Raw genomic sequence first — 18,133 nt, 5'->3', positions numbered from 1 at the left:
TGAGGTTCAACCTTCTTTCTTTGGGAGGGAAGAAGGATATACATGTGGCGGAAGTATGCACTCTACTAATTAGGCAATGTTCTCCTTAAAAACCTAATCTCATTCATTTGGAAATGAGTCTTGCTTTAATTCAGAATTAGTTTTGTTTCTTCTCACATTTAGAAATGAATTCTTGATGGGTATTTATTTATCTTCTCCCGGCTCTTTCCCGGATATCTGCATTCTACTTGTAGCCCACTTTAGTCAACTCGGATACGTAAAAGAGTTCCTCTTCTCCCATGAGAGAAAGGCTTTTATTGCTTTTATCCTCTCTCCCATTTGAGAATTACAACTTCAATATATCCCTACAATCTTTCAATTGTCAGCATTAATGCTCATAAATGTCATTAAACCACACAAGCGGGGCTAATAGACTTGTCTCTACATTGCTTTGTGTAGCTTATGTCTCTCAAGCCTGAAGTGACTTGATGTGGTGCTTTGGGTATCATTTGAGATTCGTATGTCATCACTAACCGGGCGGACTGTGATCTATGCCCATCATGACGAGCACAACACTCTATTGGAAGTATTCACAAAGGGGGCACCTGGCCAATATCAAATGTGCATAATTTAGCACGGTAAAGGTTAACTCCATCTCATTTGCAGCTTCAAAAATAATTCTCCCAGAGAATAGGTTTATGTTTCCTTGTTCTCCTTTATTCTGCATCTATGAACACCAGACAGCTGAGACATGTCACGGGAGTGAAAATGACACGTGAATCGGGAAGTACATGATTGAAAAAATTCTAAAAAGAAGAAGTTGGCTGCACAAAGCCTGTAAATGATTGATAATAAATCTTGCCTGCCTGTTTCCATGCTCAGAGAGAAGCTTCCTAAGGGAGAGCAGTTGATCCATCACAATAAACAGATGAGTATAAACACAGTGGGTCCATGAGACTTTTTGTGAGAAACCACAGGCTGCAGGTCTTCTCTTAATCTCCTACTTTATGAATTGCACATTTGGCAGTCACTCATTTGCAACCTTAATGTTGGCACTTTGAGAAACATGCATTCATTTCCCTAAAGCTCCATTCATGTCTTTACAGCGGAACCACATCTGCTGCAAACATCTCTTCAAATCTACAACGCAGGGCAGAGTGAAGACAACTTTCGTGTTAACTTTACCAGTGCAAAACTTTAGGCCTTCTCGTCAACAAGAAACAATAACTATACACGCGCCTTATTTGCTACCAAACCCTCTCTGGGAATCTCTTACACAGCACTTAACTGGTTTGAATCCCACTTGAAAGAAGAGTCTGTTGCTAATTACACAGCAGAGCTGAATGACACTGCAGAGCTGAGGAAAATGACATGTGGTGTTCCCCAGGGTTCAATACTGAGGCCCCTTCTGTTCAACATCTGCATGTTTCCATTAGCTCAGATTATGGAAAACAACAAAGTGTGTTATTTTAGATGATTTGATCACAAAACTGTATCACCAGGAGACTACAATCCAATACACAGGCTGGGTAAATGCATTAAACAAATCATCAACTGGATGTGTCAAAGCTTTCTTCAATTAAATAAAGATAAAAACAGAAGTAATGGTTTTTGGTAACAAGGATAAACATTTTGTTCATTTCAACATTTTGTTTGTTTTTGTTCCCAGAGTCAAAACAGAACATTGAGAAGCAGCATTCAGCTTCTTTGCTCCACATATCTGGAACAAAGTCCCAGAAAGCTGCAGGTCTGCTGAGTCCCTCGGCCGTTTTTTATGTTAAAATCAACTGTTTTTAAATGTCCTTGTTTTATGTTTGGATATTTAATATTGGTTATATGTGTAGCACTATTAATTGCCCTGTTATTGAAATGTGCTATACAAATACATTTGTCTTGACTTGCCTTCATAGAGCATGTCTGGCTGCAGGATCCTCCATATGTATTATTATTTTAAACTAGTGCTGTGGCTTCATGGAGAATGTAAAAGATGAATCAATTTAGTTCCGATTGAAGTATCTCAACAACTACAAGATGGATTGAATTGATGGACAGAATCTTAGATGTATGATGATGGTCCAAAGAGGACGAGTCTTACAGACTTTGGAAACCCCAGACTTTTAATTTGTCTTTCAGAGTGAAATATCTTGAACTATCGAATGGATGACTGTGAAGTTTGCTGTTCCTTAGTTCTGATCCCTCAAACGTTTACCTACCGTAATTGTGATTGCCGCTTGATATGCGGTCTGAAAAGGTTTCAATAATTCTACATCAAACAGTATTAATAAGAAATATTTTAGGCTGCAATGTGTGATAAAAAATAGTTATGTTTCATCATCTCAAATGAACTTTTTTCTTTCCCATTTCATTGCCCAAATTCCATCCCTTTTCCGAAAGCTATACAAAATTTTAAATCCGGGTAAATTTTATCCTGACCTTTGAATCACTGCCCACATCTTAGACCTATTCAGGGATTCAATGAATAAAGGAACAAAACGGTAATTCAGTCAGAATATCAGGCTCATGAACTAACGAATGAGCCACCATAAACTCAGAAATATGAAGCATACATGTGAGTTGGGGTATTGAAACATGAAATTACAGTTGTTTTCAGTCAGTTGTAAAAATCAGGGGAAAGGGTCTTGAATCCGATGCTGCACATTAATGAACAAATTACCTTAATGAATGGCAGCCACCCTAATGGAAGGAGTGTGAACAGTGTTTACGTGCTTCGGAGTTGATGACGACTAATTGGAGGCTTTGAGTTTTCAATTACAGGACATCATCAGAAGGGGAGGAAATGCGCCTCACTCATCCGATTAGAGTGAGACGTCTGAAACTCGACGGCAACCAAGCCTGATTCTTGAGAGAAGCAACGTGTAAACAGAGGAGATCAATGAGCCTCTCTAGAAGGCACAAGAGTCAAGCTTCAGATAATGAGGAGCCTCTGTCTCCAGACCGATGTGCTCATTAAGTCGGCTACTTACAGGTCAGACCAAAGACAAGGGTCTTACTGTACTGCTTGGCACAGGAGGAGCGGAGCCCTCCGTAACATGAGATTTGTTTTACTGACTCACGCAATCTGTGCTTGGTTTTCACCTTCATTTTGTACTCAGAACACAGACGTGGTTCACGATTTTGAGCTCTGAAACCAAAATAAAGGTTCAGGTTATATTTATTTTGTTTTATATTCATCACCTTTTTCTTTATCTCTAAACCTTTTTTTAAGCAGCTCTTCTTTCATTAGTATGGATTCTAGTCTATTAACCTTACAGTCAGCTCTGTGAACTAACCTCTCGCTTTGACTCCCACATGTAATTTCCTCTAACCAGAAGACAACACAACTTAATTCTCTGTGATATAAGCTCCTGTTAAACACACTAGAAACAAATATGTTGATCTGCAATAAATAATCAGTCACAATTGGTTTTAATATATCATGCTACTACAAGAAATCCTTTATTTTTTTTGGTAAAATTATTTAAATGTGAAAAACGTGAGCCTCGGTGCGTATTTCTTTCATTAGTGTCCGTGCACCTCCTCTTTCCTGTTTGTCCTGACCTCTGACCTTGCTGCTGCTGTTGATACTGATCATGTTCCATTTTTAATGATGCTGGTGAGGCGAGAGCACGACAGTTGCGGTTCGGGATCCCCTCTATTCATAACTCTGCTCTGAGCTAATTTTGAGATAAATCCTGTGCAGAACGGAAGTAATCGCCTTTACATATACATCGACATGTGTAAATACAGAGCTGCAATTACATGGTTATGTTTGTTACCTTGATTACGCATCCATGAAAATAACCACACACATAAAGCTAAAAAATAAGTGAGGACTAGGAGGAAATTCAAAGAAAGGTAAAGATTGGTGAATTGCCTTGGACTAAAGTCATTTTAGAAGATGATTCAAATCAATCTGGCCTATAAGCAATATGATATAATACATTTTAGATGATAATGGCTCCAAGAGAATTGCCACTGAAATGTTTCCTTATGAATTCCAGAGGGGAGTCTGAAGGTTATCACGTGACGCGTGTCAATGACCCTTACAGCCCACAAGAGGACTTGGACTTGGATATAACTCCACTGTAAACAGAAGGACAAAGGGGACACATGTACATGTCAATGGTGCACACATCCAAGAGCCAAAAATGACCCCAAAAAACATACGCTAAGGGACCTTCCCATTTAAATCAACGTTGCAGGATGGTCAGAGTGGCAGACGGAGCGCGCTAGCGTTTATATAAAGTATAACTCACATCCTAGAAAATCTCACCCCGCTTAGATCAATAAAACGAGTATTACTAAGAATTAAAAAAGAGCAAATGAGTCAAATTTAAAAATCGAATGTTTTATCCACACAGCTATTTAAATCAGCTGGTGGTTGTTTGCTGCTGTTTCACATCCCTCCACTTCACCATCTCCGCCCCAATCTTCACGAGATTGATCAGCCTCATCGACTTCATTCCATCGGGGGGGATTCCTCTTGCTGTTGTTTAAAGCAGATGTCCATCAATAACAAATCTCCCAGTTCAGTCGAAGCACCAACGACTCCGAAGACAATCATCTTTTCTCCCTCTGACTTGGAATGGAATTAGCGAGCTAGCTGGCTAACGAGCAGACAGATAGCGTCTTGCTGTCATACTATACAGCTGGTTTCGGTGAATGAGCTGAACCAATCAGCTTGGCCGGCAGCAAGCTGCTCAGAAAAAGGGCATGCTGTCAAGTCAGTCTGGCTGGATTCATCCACTTTACTACCAGCTACCGCACCTCACTGCCCCATTGTGAGGTCGGCCTTGCAACATTTTATTTTATTTTAATCACCACAAGTTTTTATAGACCATATTCCGTTTCTTTAGGATACCCAAGCTGTGATCCTGTTTTCTTGTAAAAGCTCAAGCAGTTTCCCTGCTTTTGTCGGAAAGCTGTTATTCAGTATTGACTCCTTCTGAGCTCATCAAGTGGCCACAGCTGGTTACACACTGACATTCATGGCCTTTTGTCTGTGCTGAGCAACAGTCTGCATTAAATGAGCTCTCCACAAGACCGCAGTCAATGTGCAAAAGATTTATGAGGATGAAGCCCTTTTGGCAGTAGGAATTTTTATAGGTGCGTTGAGGTTGATGCGTCAAAAAAACAACTTCATAATGAGACGATGCAACTGTTGCTTATTTCCTTAATCATTGTCCCCTAACGACATGTTTTGTACTTTAATTTGGAGGAGTTCTTGTTTTGTGTTTGTATGTTCATTCAATTCAATTCATTTTATTTTGTATAGCCAAAAATTACAAATTTGCCTCAGAGGGCTTTACAGTCTGTACACATGCAACAACCTCTGTCCCGAAACCCTCACATCGGCACAGAAAAAACTCCTTTACTTTATGTAAAGTACAATCCTTGTTTGCAGTTTGCAGTACGGATCTTTCAAGACAAAAATCATGACAAACATTATCTGTATGCAGGGCAAAAAGGAAACAAATACAAGAAAGTCTTGATTAGAGCTTTTCTCGTCAAAGATAGATCATTTTGACAGGCATTATATGCGCTGATATTGATCCGTCTTGTTAACATGCCGTGATAAAATGTCATGAAACCAGTATTTAGTCCTTTAAGAAATTGCTGCCGTGGTGACATTTGGGTTCACGATGATTAACAATGCTTTAGAGAGGGAGAAGGCAAATGACTGAAAGTTCCACACAACACCTTCTCCTCTCCACTGCCCTCGATCAGATACGAGTATTGATGAAAGAGTTGATACGTGACACGTCTGTTCCATCCATTTCTGTTTAGAGTAAAGTGCCTTACAGTGTCTCTGCGGGACGTCCGAGGACATGCAGCTGCAAACAGCAGGTGACCAGCAATGGCCGCGCAGACACACACACACGGTACCAAGGAAATCATGCCTGAAATACAGAGAAGCAGCAGGGCTCCAGGTCAAAAGTCAGAGATGTCTGTTGATGGCAAACCTGATGTGTGTTTATTTTTTTACATTCATTTACATTTTTGTTTTCATAATAAAAGTTTTCTTGCTAACGTTGTGTTGCGTTTAACGTTGCTAAAGTTGTGTTTAAATAAAATGTTGATAACAAGGTAAAGCTCCACCAAACGTGTGGATGAAACTGTAAGTGACCCCACTTTAAATGTATATTCACTAACTGCATTAGAAGAGCGTGTGTGGGCCTATCTGCTGAAGGTACAGAAGGTACAATAAGTACTTCCTTTAATTATGTACTCTACAAGTGTTTCTTTCATTTATTTGTTTTATTGGATTATCTCCTAAAATGTAATTCAATCAGGTTTCTCTTTAAGCATGAAATAGTTTGATTTACAGTACAATATACCTATTCATAAAATCAGTACTTTCGAGAGAGTGGTTTATATATTTAATAGAATGTTCCCCCTGAGGTTGTATTGCTGGTTTCAAGGTGTTATGATGGTGCATGGTGGGATGTGTTATGGCGACGAGAGTTTGATTAAATCCCACTTTCTCTCCCTCTTCTTCTTCACATTTCCTCAACTCTCTGATGGGTTTTCATTTGCTTTCCAAATGGAAAAATGAATTAACTGGGAGATCAGCTGTGGACAATAACAGAAATGATGACAGTTTGTTCCACAAGTCAATGATTCAGATACATCTTTATATGCATAGACAAACACAATTATACTACTACACTCCTGAGGACGTGTCACCTTGATTCTCGTGAGGTTTATCCTAACCTGTCCTAAAATGTCTTTATCTTTACCCGCATGTACTGGCCACCCTTCCAAATGCAGTCTGGCAATATTCATGACGCATAATGGTAAGCTGATAACATATGCAGCCTAATCGCTGTACTAGGAAACTCTTTGTTGGTGGTCTGGCGGAAAAAAAGCCAAAGGAGCCATATGTCATCGATCGACCTCTGCAAGGTGCAAACTGTCTCGAGCACAGACACGTACACACACACGTATCCGCATACACACACACAGACACACACACACACATTGCTGCACTGTTTATAGCAATTGTTTATTTGAAGTGTCATATACCTGCAATAACTTGGCTACTGTAGCACAGGACCAAACATGTTTTATATGAAGCCTTTACCAGACTGTATGGAGTCAGTGCCTGTCATATTTACACTGCTCAAGAGAACACAAAGCCAGAGTGAATATCATTCATCACTTGGTCAACATCTATCACACTCTCGCTCCCAGCTTGTTGTATACCAACGCTTGGCCAGCGGCCATAGGCCTCAAACAATGACGCTCTATCCCCTCTCGTATCGGTTTTTGCAATTGGGGCAGCGTTTCCACTCCTTACATGTGTGGCATCTTTCCAAAATGAATGTGTCTTCACGGGAGGTTGGACAGCACTCCCACCTGCCCTTTGTGGCATGTCCCATTTTCTTTAGTACTGAGCTTTCACAGGACATGGGTTTATATCAGAGTTGGTGCAATCTTCACAGTTCAGGGCCCGCCTGTCAGTTAATCACAGGTCGAGACCCCCGTTGTGATGTTGTCCTCCATAACTTACTATACTTATCATATGAAGCCTTCAGGAAGAGCAAAAGGCTTTGAGGCAAATTGAGTTGATTGATGCAAAGGAGGTAAAAAACACAATTGCTGTTGGACTTATTTTGGGAAAGGGATATCTGTAAATCAGAAGAGCCCTTGGATGGAGGCTAAAGGAGGGATAGGGGGCTGGATTATAGGAAGCCAGTGTGCACTTGCTCTGTGGGCACATGGATGCAGAAGATTTCCAGAGGATATGGGTCATTTCATACCCGGAAGTATGACTGTTTGGGCTGCATGTTCCACTGAGCAATTTTCACAAATCTGAATGAAGAGCCGCTTCCAACAGTGTATCCAATTCTCTTTATGGGTCATTCCAAGAAACGCTGTATGGCCTTACAACAATGCTGTGTGTTTGATAGAACAAGTTTGTGTTTCACCACTTGGATGGAATTACATAGACTCCCAAAATTATACTTTTCAGTTTATTTATTCGTGAAAGTATTACTGGGGTCTTTTTTTTCATCTTTAGTGTTAACATTATGTGAGAGACATGTAGCACAGAGAGTTACACATAACCATTTTTTGTTTTTTAATTAACTTTAGAGTCAGCAGTTCGACTGTAGGTGCATCTGAAAGTATTCTGGAGCTTTAGATCAGTATTTATTATGTCTATTTCAGTCTTTTGATATTGATTATTTTCAAAGATGTACATTGGGTAGTTTGATCTATATTATACAACAGTGATTGATGTAACACGGAATATAAAACAGTGTTTATATGTATCAGGGCTTATGGGTAATTCCAGGACAGTATGTGCACAGGCTTGAGTCCACATCCACCCCTCTCGCAGATGTCTGCGCCCTTGCAGCAGCAGCAGCAGCGTGCTCCGCTGCGTGCGTCCTTTCCGGGAGGAGCGCACCTCGTTTGGATCAGTCTCCTCCGCGCGTAATGCAGACCACGCTTGTGCTGCAGCGGAGCCCGGGACAGACGGTCACATCGGGAAACGGCCGAGCAGCGGCTCACTTCGTGGATTGTTGGGAATTATATAAAGGAAGGGAATTCTTATTTTCCAAAACTGATATCATCCCGTGGAGATATTTTCACTTTTTCTCCCCCCTCACGCGTAGTTTTCAAAGTGAACCCGCGTGAGTGATGTCATTGCTGATCTCTGGATGCCCCTGGAGGAGATGGATGGCCACATTGCTTCACCTGGTTCTGGTCCTGCAGCCGGTGGTGTGGGAAACGGTGAGTCCACGTTGACCTCGTGGGTCCTCGGGGTTGCTGTAATGGGGTGTCGTGTTCTGGTGGAAGTTTAAGCTCGTTTTGGAAAAATATTCACATTTTACTTTTACGCACGTGCACAGAACAAATAATTATATTTAGCTACAAATCGTAAAGGTCTAAGAAGACATGAAGGTTTCATCAGGGCGACATATTATATTTTGTTCACTTTAATATCCACACAAGTACCAGTGAGTAAGTTGGAATAATTGCTTCTTCTAGTATTGAGTGACACAGTTAATTTCTCTATTTATTATTCAGTTGTCTTTTATCTTCTTTTGTCTTTCCAAACACATATCCAACATTTATTACACCAAACGTTTAACAATCGTATTTGTGTCACCCTCACAGGAAATTCAGTATATTCAGTATATATAGAATGACTGATTCAGACATTCCCTAAGTAAATATTCAATAGATAAAATGAAAACATTCATTGCTGTTGTCAGGTGGGGGGCGTGGTCGAGGGCAAAGAGGGAGGACTCAAACGCAGAGTTGATGAAAAATAAAAGGGCTTTAATAGTCAAAACTCAAAATCAAAATCGCTCCAACCAAAAAAGGGAGGAAGGAGGAGAAAACAAAACAGACAAAAACAGGGACCTGGACTTGAAGACTTGAAAACACGAAACAGACTTGACTTGACTTACTTGACACATGAACGCTGACATGTAATGACGCCACACCAGACAAGGGACTCACAGGGCTTAAATACACAAGGGAGGTGCAGGTGATTGAACACAGGTGGAAACGATCAGGCACGGCAGACAATCACAAGGGAAGACAGGACAAGGCAGGAAGTGAAGTTACCCAGGAACACCAGAGACATGAAAACTACAAAATAAGACAGAGCAGACCCAAACCGTGACAGAACCCCCCCCTCAAGGACCGAATTCCAGACGGTCCTAAAGGGGGGCAGAACCATGAAAATCAGACAAGGGGCGGGAGGGTGGGGACCCGACAGCTATGGTCCGGCGGCCTGCCGGGGCGGCGGCCGGGCGTGGGGTGCTCTGGGGGTCTGCCGGGTCGGCGGCCGGGCCTCAGGGTCTCTGGGGGTCTGCCGGGTCGGCGGCCGGGCCTCAGGGTCTCGGGGGGTCTGCCGGGTCGGCGGCCGGGCCTCAGGGTCTCGGGGGGTCTGCCGGGTCGGCGGCCGGGCCTCAGGGTCTCGGGGGGCGCCGAGCTGTGCGGCTCCGGCGTCGTCGTGGCGTGGGGCGCCGAGCTGTGCGGCTCCGGCGTCGTCGTGGCGTGGGGCGCCGAGCTGTGCGGCTCCGGCGTCGTCGTGGCGTGGGGCGCCGAGCTGTGCGGCTCCGGCGTCGTCGTGGCGTGGGGCGCCGAGCTGTGCGGCTCCGGCGTCGTCGTGGCGTGGGGCGCCGAGCTGTGCGGCTCCGGCGTCGTCGTGGCCGGGGGCGCCGAGCTGTGCGGCTCCGGCGTCGTCGTGGCCGGGGGCGCCGAGCTGTGCGGCTCCGGCGTCGTCGTGGCCGGGGGCGCCGAGCTGTGCGGCTCCGGCGTCGTCGTGGCCGGGGGCGCCGACCCAACCCCTGACCCCACCCCCCCTTCAAGGACCGACTTCCAGGCGGTCCCAAGAGGGTGGGAGGGAGGGGTCATGGTCGGGGGCCGTGGGGACGGGGTGATGGTCGGGGGCCGTGGGGACGGGGTGATGGTCGGGGGCCGTGGGGACGGGGTCATGGTCGGGGGCCGTGGGGACGGGGTCATGGTCGGGGGCCGTGGGGACGGGGTCATGGTCGGGGGCCGTGGGGACGGGGTCATGGTCGGGGGCCGTGGGGACGGGGTCATGGTCGGGGGCCGTGGGGACGGGGTCATGGTCGGGGGCCGTGGGGACGGGGTCATGGTCGGGGGCCGTGGGGACGGGGCTGGAGACTGGAGTCTTGGGGCCGGAACGGGCGGAGACTGGAGTCTTGGGGCCGGAACGGGCGGAGACTGGAGTCTTGGGGCCGGAACGGGCGGAGACTGGAGTCTTGGGGCCGGAACGGGCGGAGACTGGAGTCTTGGGGCCGGAACGGGCGGAGACTGGAGTCTTGGGGCCGGAACGGGCGGAGACTGGAGTCTTGGGGCCGGAACGGGCGGAGACTGGAGTCTTGGGGCCGGAACGGGCGGAGACTGGAGTCTTGGGGCCGGAACGGGCGGAGACTGGAGTCTTGGGGCCGGAACGGGCGGAGACTGGAGTCTTGGGGCCGGAACGGGCGGAGACTGGAGTCTTGGGGCCGGAACGGGCGGAGACTGGAGTCTTGGGGCCGGAACGGGCGGAGACTGGAGTCTGGGGGCCGGAACGGGCGGAGACTGGAGTCTGGGGGCCGGAACGGGAGGAGGCGAGGCTCTGGGGGCCGGAACGGGAGGAGGCGAGGCTCTGGGGGCCGGAACGGGAGGAGGCGAGGCTCTGGGGGCCGGAACAGGCGAGGCTCTGGGGGCCGGAACGGGCGTGGGTCTTGGAGCTGGGGGCGTGGGTCTTGGAGCTGGGGGCGTGGGTCTTGGAGCTGGGGGCGTGGGTCTTGGGGCCGGTTCGGGCGGAGACGGGCGTGGTTGGCGCCGTCGCTGCCGCCGAATGCGGAGGTCCAGGGCGTGGGGGTCGTACCTGGCCTGGAGGCGGGCGGCCAGCTCCAGCACCTGTTTCCAGCGTGCGCTGAGGACTGGGGGCTGGACGCTGGCCTCCATCGGCGAGGCCCAACCTGGGTCTGGAGAGCGGCGAGGGCGGTGACCGGGGCGCTGCCTGGAGCCTGTTTTCGAGCCAGGGTTGGCGTTGCGCCGGGCAGCCAGCTGCGTGCCGTGTGGGTCCCCAAATGCCAGGCGAGTTCCCAAAAACGGATTTCTTGGGTCAAACCCTGCTGAGTCCTTAGGTGGTGGCGTCATTCTGTCAGGTGGGGGGCGTGGTCGAGGGCAAAGAGGGAGGACTCAAACGCAGAGTTGATGAAAAATAAAAGGGCTTTAATAGTCAAAACTCAAAATCAAAATCGCTCCAACCAAAAAAGGGAGGAAGGAGGAGAAAACAAAACAGACAAAAACAGGGACCTGGACTTGAAGACTTGAAAACACGAAACAGACTTGACTTGACTTACTTGACACATGAACGCTGACATGTAATGACGCCACACCAGACAAGGGACTCACAGGGCTTAAATACACAAGGGAGGTGCAGGTGATTGAACACAGGTGGAAACGATCAGGCACGGCAGACAATCACAAGGGAAGACAGGACAAGGCAGGAAGTGAAGTTACCCAGGAACACCAGAGACATGAAAACTACAAAATAAGACAGAGCAGACCCAAACCGTGACAGCTGTCTCCTGGGACTCCATTAACACTGGACACTCCTTTGACCCTGCTTCCTGACAAACAGCAGCAAAGAGAAAGCATTCATATTTTTGGCTACACATGCAAACAGCGCAGTCAATTCAAGGTAAAAAAAAAACATTTTCATGCGTACTTGAACTGGCAGGGATTCCTGATTAATGACCCTATAAATTGCACGTTTTGTCACCAACCGCTGAGGTTAACGGATTGGTTCCGTCAACAAATATTTTGATTTTTTGATTTTGAAATTTAAGAGTAGAAGTTCATTATTCTGAGCAGAACGAATATTTAATACCACCTTTTGAACATCTCTATCCTTTTCTGAACAGGTTAGCCAATTGCAAAATTCTTTCCTTGCGTAACCTGATTTGTTTATGCAATGCTCTCCACAACAGGTCATAAAACAGCATAAACAGATAAAGACAAATAATGAAGACAATCATACATGACATGACCAAAACAGCTACACAATAGCCCACATTTTCACTTCACTCTTACGTTAGTGACGTTAGGTTACTTGTTTGCTTAGTTTTGTTTGTTGTTTGCTGCTTGGCGAGGAGTGCCAGGAGTTGTTGGTACTACGAGCAACACATTTCACTTAACACGTTGTAATTCAAGTAATAGCTAATGTAGTATCGCTACGATGTGGGTTTGTTTTATTTGGAGGTTTCCGGCCTCTCGTGGCCCTGAGTTAACTTCACTTCCTGCCCTCGTGTGTTTTCCCCTGTGAATGTGTTTGTCTTCCTTGTCCCTGGTTTCCTCTTGTGTCCAGTCACCTGCACCTTCCCAGTGTATTTGGTTGGTTGTCAGTGAGGTGTGTTGTTTGTCTGAGCTTTTGAAATAAAGCGTTCCTTTAGTTGTGTAAAATGCGTTTGATTACTCCATTCTCCTGGTACTGTGTCCCCCCGGGACACAATTATTGAGACTTTAATTGTTGCCTTATTTGTTGTAGACCTGTCTTGGTCCAAAGCTGTTGTTGTATTGGTGAGTGGCCATGTATACATACAGCTTTTAACATGTTTGTGTGTCTTAGGGAGTGGTGAGTAACACAACATTTTTTTATTCCTGGGAAAACTCCTCCTTGAGTACAAGAATGCAATTAACATAAACAAAACAAACTTTTTAAGCCATATAGTTGTGTAAGCTTCTACTTGCTGTTGTAGCTGGTGGAGATACTTTATAAGGTTGTAGTTTAATAATGTATCATCATTCATGAAGTCAGCATACATTTTTGCATGTTGAATCTCTACAGATTATCTTGCCATGACGTCAAATGTCTCCATACTGTGTCTCCAGCCCGAGGCCAGTCGTGCCCAGTTAAAAACCAAGTCGTAAAACCTTAAAATAATTTCCAAATGCCACAAGTAACCAGGGCCAAGAGGTCAACGTGGAAGAAATGTGCTCCAGCTAGGGAATGGTGTTTTATTTTAGAGGCAAATAACCAGTGACATTAATACAGCTGCTGTAATCAAAGGCAGGAAGTGTTTGTGTGTCTGGAAATGAAGTGACGCTATGTTAAAGATGCCTGTACGCTGACAGATGGCTGACTTTGATGTGTTGTTAAAATATTTACAACTGTGGGCCTTTTTCTTAAATTGAGGTTGGTGTTCGCAAACCAGCATGTCAGAACATCACTGATGAGTCACAAGATACGCGTGGGGAAGCATGAGATGGTTAATTCAATAGCAAAGACAGATACGTTCTGCTACTTAAATGTACAATCATTTCCATCATCTCTTCCATCATCAAGTTTTTTTTGAAAATTTGATAGAGCAAGTTATCAGCCCTTCGTTCAAATAGCCCAAAGGAGATGCTGCTTCTTTTAAGGGATCACATGACAAGAAGACAAGTCTGCAGCAATGCTAGCAGCCCTTTAAGGATGTACCCATGCAGAGAGTGCTTTGAGCTATCTGCTTACTTTAGCATGCTAACGTGCTCTCAATGACAATGTTGATATTTTGTCAACCTATTCCGTTAATGTCCGTTAGACCCAATGTGAGTTAGAGGAGAGGACTGGTGGGTTTAATACACAAAATGAAAATGAATATTGAGAACCACATGACCTGGAGGTTAGATGTAGATTGAAAACATTAAAAGGCCAATAATAGACCCACACACACATGTCTGTAATGGCATCGAGGACCTGGTGATTACCTGTCCTTTGCATCACTGTGAAATTCTGCATTGACTTGATGGCAGCTGTGGTAAACGTTGCCGGCGGCTATCGGCACCCTGTGATAATGACCATTTAATTTAAATGACCTTGCAGCCACATAAACTGCTGCCATTTAGGATCGAGATTACAATAATTGAAGTGCATGCTCAAATGGCACGACTGCTTACACACACACACACACACACTATTTTCATTGTTTATGAAACTTGGTAAAACGCGCCACGCTCCGCACCTCATCGTCTCACCAGAATCTCTACGCACCACGAAACTGTAGAAAGACACTTTGTGTTGCTTCATAAGACGGCCTGTGATGTTACTATCTTGCTTGTGTGAAGGGGGTTTTGTTCCATAAACCATTCAGTCCCCGTGGCTTTGTGCTGCCAGATCGAGCTTCTCCGCCACACAGATTCACATGTTCCAGCTGCAGGTAAAAGCAAATAATGATGTAAGAGTTTATGGACCACCCAGTTTGAATAAATTGTTGAAATACAAGTTTTGTGTTTAGGGGCCACTGTGCATTGATCAGATAATTCATGAGATAAAAAATAACTGAACATACACTGTAGAAAGGTCTCCTAAAATGAGGTGGGAACAGGATTGGTTGTAGGTGATGGGACTGAAATAACATCTTCTCATTTGACTCGTTTCTCTCTCTAACAGAGAGAATGTACACTTGACTATAAGTCTCTTCTTCCTTGTCTACCAAAGCATCCAATGATCCAGCTACAAAGCATTCCACATTCTGCTGACACCTAGCCTTTTTTTTGGCATCTACTCTGAAAATGGCATCCCCCATGATAAAAACTATAATAACTGCTTTGTCTATCTCGACAATTTGTTTTTCTGTCAGGGAACCTCTGTGAGTGATTTTTACACATGACATTCTATGTTACCAGTGAGGAAATAAATCAATACAACAACTTTGAATTGTGAGAATCGTCCGACATAAAATCACAAAGAGCCCTGTAAGCATGGAGACACCAGGCTAAAAACACATCTATGTGATGGCCCACTGTGTGATAGAGTGAAGATAAGCTACTCTACAGGAGGCTTTTGTTCAGGCCTCAGGGCTCTGTTTGGATCTGACTAACACCACACTGAGAGGAGCAACAGCTCCTTTAGCCACTTTAAAGCCAAAATGGTGAGAGCGTAAAATGGCGCTCAAGAGTGACATTTGGCTGAGAAACTCCCCCCCCCCAGACTCCTAAAACCTGCGTGGAGGGTGCTGAGATGGCTCGTGATGGGCGTACATTGCCGGCTGCGTGTATCTCGCTAAAAAAAAAAAAAAAACAGGTTCATTTGATCCTGTTTGTGCCTATTTATGTTTTTGAAACATGGAATATACCCAGTAATATTTGTAAAATTAAGATATCTGCGCAAAATAAATGCTTTTCCGGCACGTCCTCTCCGCATGTCCCAGCTGGGCTCGGGAAAGGGTCTAAGAAGCAGTTAACCAATCACTGATTTAAGTTAATTTCTACATTCAGTTTTGGGCTCGCCTTCAGCCGCCCTACACTGCGCTCTCATCAGGGCGAGTTTCCTGACGCGCCGTTATATTATATATATGTAAGTATAAAATAGATTTGATATAAATAGATTTTTATTGTAATATATAATATAGGATTATGTAATGTATTTATTATATGATATTTGTATTGGAAATTTATAATAGGTACCATATGGTAGTTTTATCATATTCTGAATGTTGTTATATATATATATGCCCCTACCAAAAGAAAAAGTCCACCAGCCACCACTGGATTAGAAGGCGTTGCATGGCCTTGCCCGAGAACACATCTCAGAAAGGCTCTTAGTTTGTGAATCAGTGAGGGCCCTCACATCCCCTGGCTCTTATCTTTAACAAAAAAAAAATAGTTGATACTGCTTTCAGCCATTATGGTCCGAGCTGTTGTAACAACTTCAAGAGGAGAAAACTGGAGCTGAAAGTACAGATATTATCACGAAGAAACCATTCCCTTTGGCTGTTATGTGGTTTCTAGGTTTTTTCTTTATTATTTTTATTTGATTATTAAAAAAAAAGTATTCAGTTACCGTTTTATGCGACGGGATTGGAAGGATTTTTTTGAATCTGCTCTTATTTTACTTAATTAAGGATTTACTGTCTTAACTTAATTCCGAGTATATTATTCTCACCGTCTCTCATTCACGTCTTTTGTTTCTGAAGCAATTTGTATTGCATTTGATTTGTTTGAACAATGAAAATAACATTTGATTGATTCATTGACCGCTGAAACAAAGAGTCTAACAAGCAGTTTCTTACCACAGGCCATCAGCTCCCTCACAACTCACGACCTCCATGTCACTCATTACACACTGACCTAAAATACACTAGCAACAATGATATTATATTATTATATTCAACTATTATTGAAAGTTTGAATGAATTTTCACATACAAACATGATTTATTTACAGAATAACCAATTTTTTTATCTATTGAATGCACTGAAGCAGTAATGTAGACGTAATGGTCTGGCCCGCGCTAGGTTCAAGTGGGCGGAATCTGCCCGAACCTGAGTTGAGTTTGACACCCCTGTACTAAAGGCTTATGTAACAAGAGTGGATCATTTGAAAAGTTTCAGCCTCTCCCGCCTCTCTAAGGCAACCTTTGGATCCTAAAAGACAACAATTAGTGGATTGTAATAACTTTCAAAATTTAGACAATGCATCTTATTGTAATGTCTATTATCTCACTTGTTGTTTTTGCCGGAAAAATATTGTATTAATGACATTAATAAAAAAAATCATTTCACTGCTCCTTCCTCACCGACCTGTCATCTGTCATCCTTATTTCCAAACAAAATCCGTTCAAAACAAAATCCGTTCCAAGCAAAATCAGTTCAGAAATGTTTCTGTTATAAATGTGCTTTTATCAGTTTTGAAAGTGTATGTGTGTGATTGAATGCATTTTTTCTCAAAGCAATGAAAACCTGTTCACAGTTAGGTCCGTGTACACTTGTGTGTGGCTGAATGTGGTTTGAGTATTGAACAATGCTCGTTAGCAATTGAAAAACTGAAAATATCTTGAAATACCTTGAAAATAAGACATTTCATGTTGTAATGATCTCTTTTCCAGTCGCTTAGTTTTTAACTAAGAGTAGAGAATCCCAAAACAAACCATATTGTTTTTTTATAAAGAAGTCCCACTGGACACATATACACACACACGGCGACAGATTGACATGTAGGGGAACAACAACTCAACAGCTGTAGTGTAAGATGTCCCCTCTCGTGTTTTTTCTGGACACCGCAGGGCTTTGAGAGGATGAGGTCAAAGGTCACGTTCGCCTGCGGTGTCTCCATCTGTCCAACAGGCAGGTGGTCTCCAAGAAATGTTTTCCAGATTTCAAAGACAAAAACATACATTTGAGGGATTATACTGAATAATTGATTTAACTGCCTGGTGGAGAAGCTGCGGGAATGTCAACAACCTTGACATGTTTTCATTTTTTGTCTTCTAATATCATTATAGGCCAATAAGGGTCTGCAGGTTTCCGTTCTATCCGCCTCTTCGTGTTCAGAAGGGGGAGGGGGGGGGGGGGGGGGGGAGTGAGGGCAGAGGAGTCTTGACAGTTGAGTCAAGACTTTTAGAAAAAGAAGTCCCACGTCAAGGGAGCTGATTACCGTGCAGAGGTTCATCCCAGCAGTGCGTTTCCTAGAGGGGAGGAGACAAAGAGCCACGCTATGTTTTCACCAAGGACGAGATTGAGCCGCGTAACCAACTTAAAAATGATGTTGCTGTTTCCGTTTGTTTCTTCAGTCCTGAAATGTACTTTCTGTCTTTGTATCAGCTTTCATTGGGTTCACTGAACTGGATATATACAACTCATTGCTCGGTGTTATGCTTGGATGCCTATTCTTTGTTCTTTCTCAATGGTGT

At 44.2% G+C, this 18,133-nt stretch overlaps 1 protein-coding gene across 1 annotated transcript in view; it reads left to right on the top strand.

Moving 5' to 3' along the window:
- The first annotated feature begins 8,255 nt into the window (after nucleotides 1-8,255).
- Nucleotides 8,256-18,133, top strand: part of ghrhrb (growth hormone releasing hormone receptor b) — a 28,809-nt gene continuing 18,931 nt past the window's right edge. Inside the window, exon 1 of the mRNA XM_037470182.2 lies at nucleotides 8,256-8,718. Coding sequence (XP_037326079.2) covers nucleotides 8,626-8,718 — 93 coding nt within the window. The 5' untranslated portion in view covers nucleotides 8,256-8,625. The remainder of the gene's footprint in view (nucleotides 8,719-18,133) is intronic.

Source organism: Pungitius pungitius, chromosome 7 (genome assembly GCF_949316345.1).
Source record: "Pungitius pungitius chromosome 7, fPunPun2.1, whole genome shotgun sequence".
Taxonomy (NCBI): Eukaryota; Metazoa; Chordata; class Actinopteri; order Perciformes; family Gasterosteidae; genus Pungitius; species Pungitius pungitius.
Note: the sequence above shows the minus strand (reverse complement) of the source record. Positions and strands in the feature narration are given on the sequence as shown.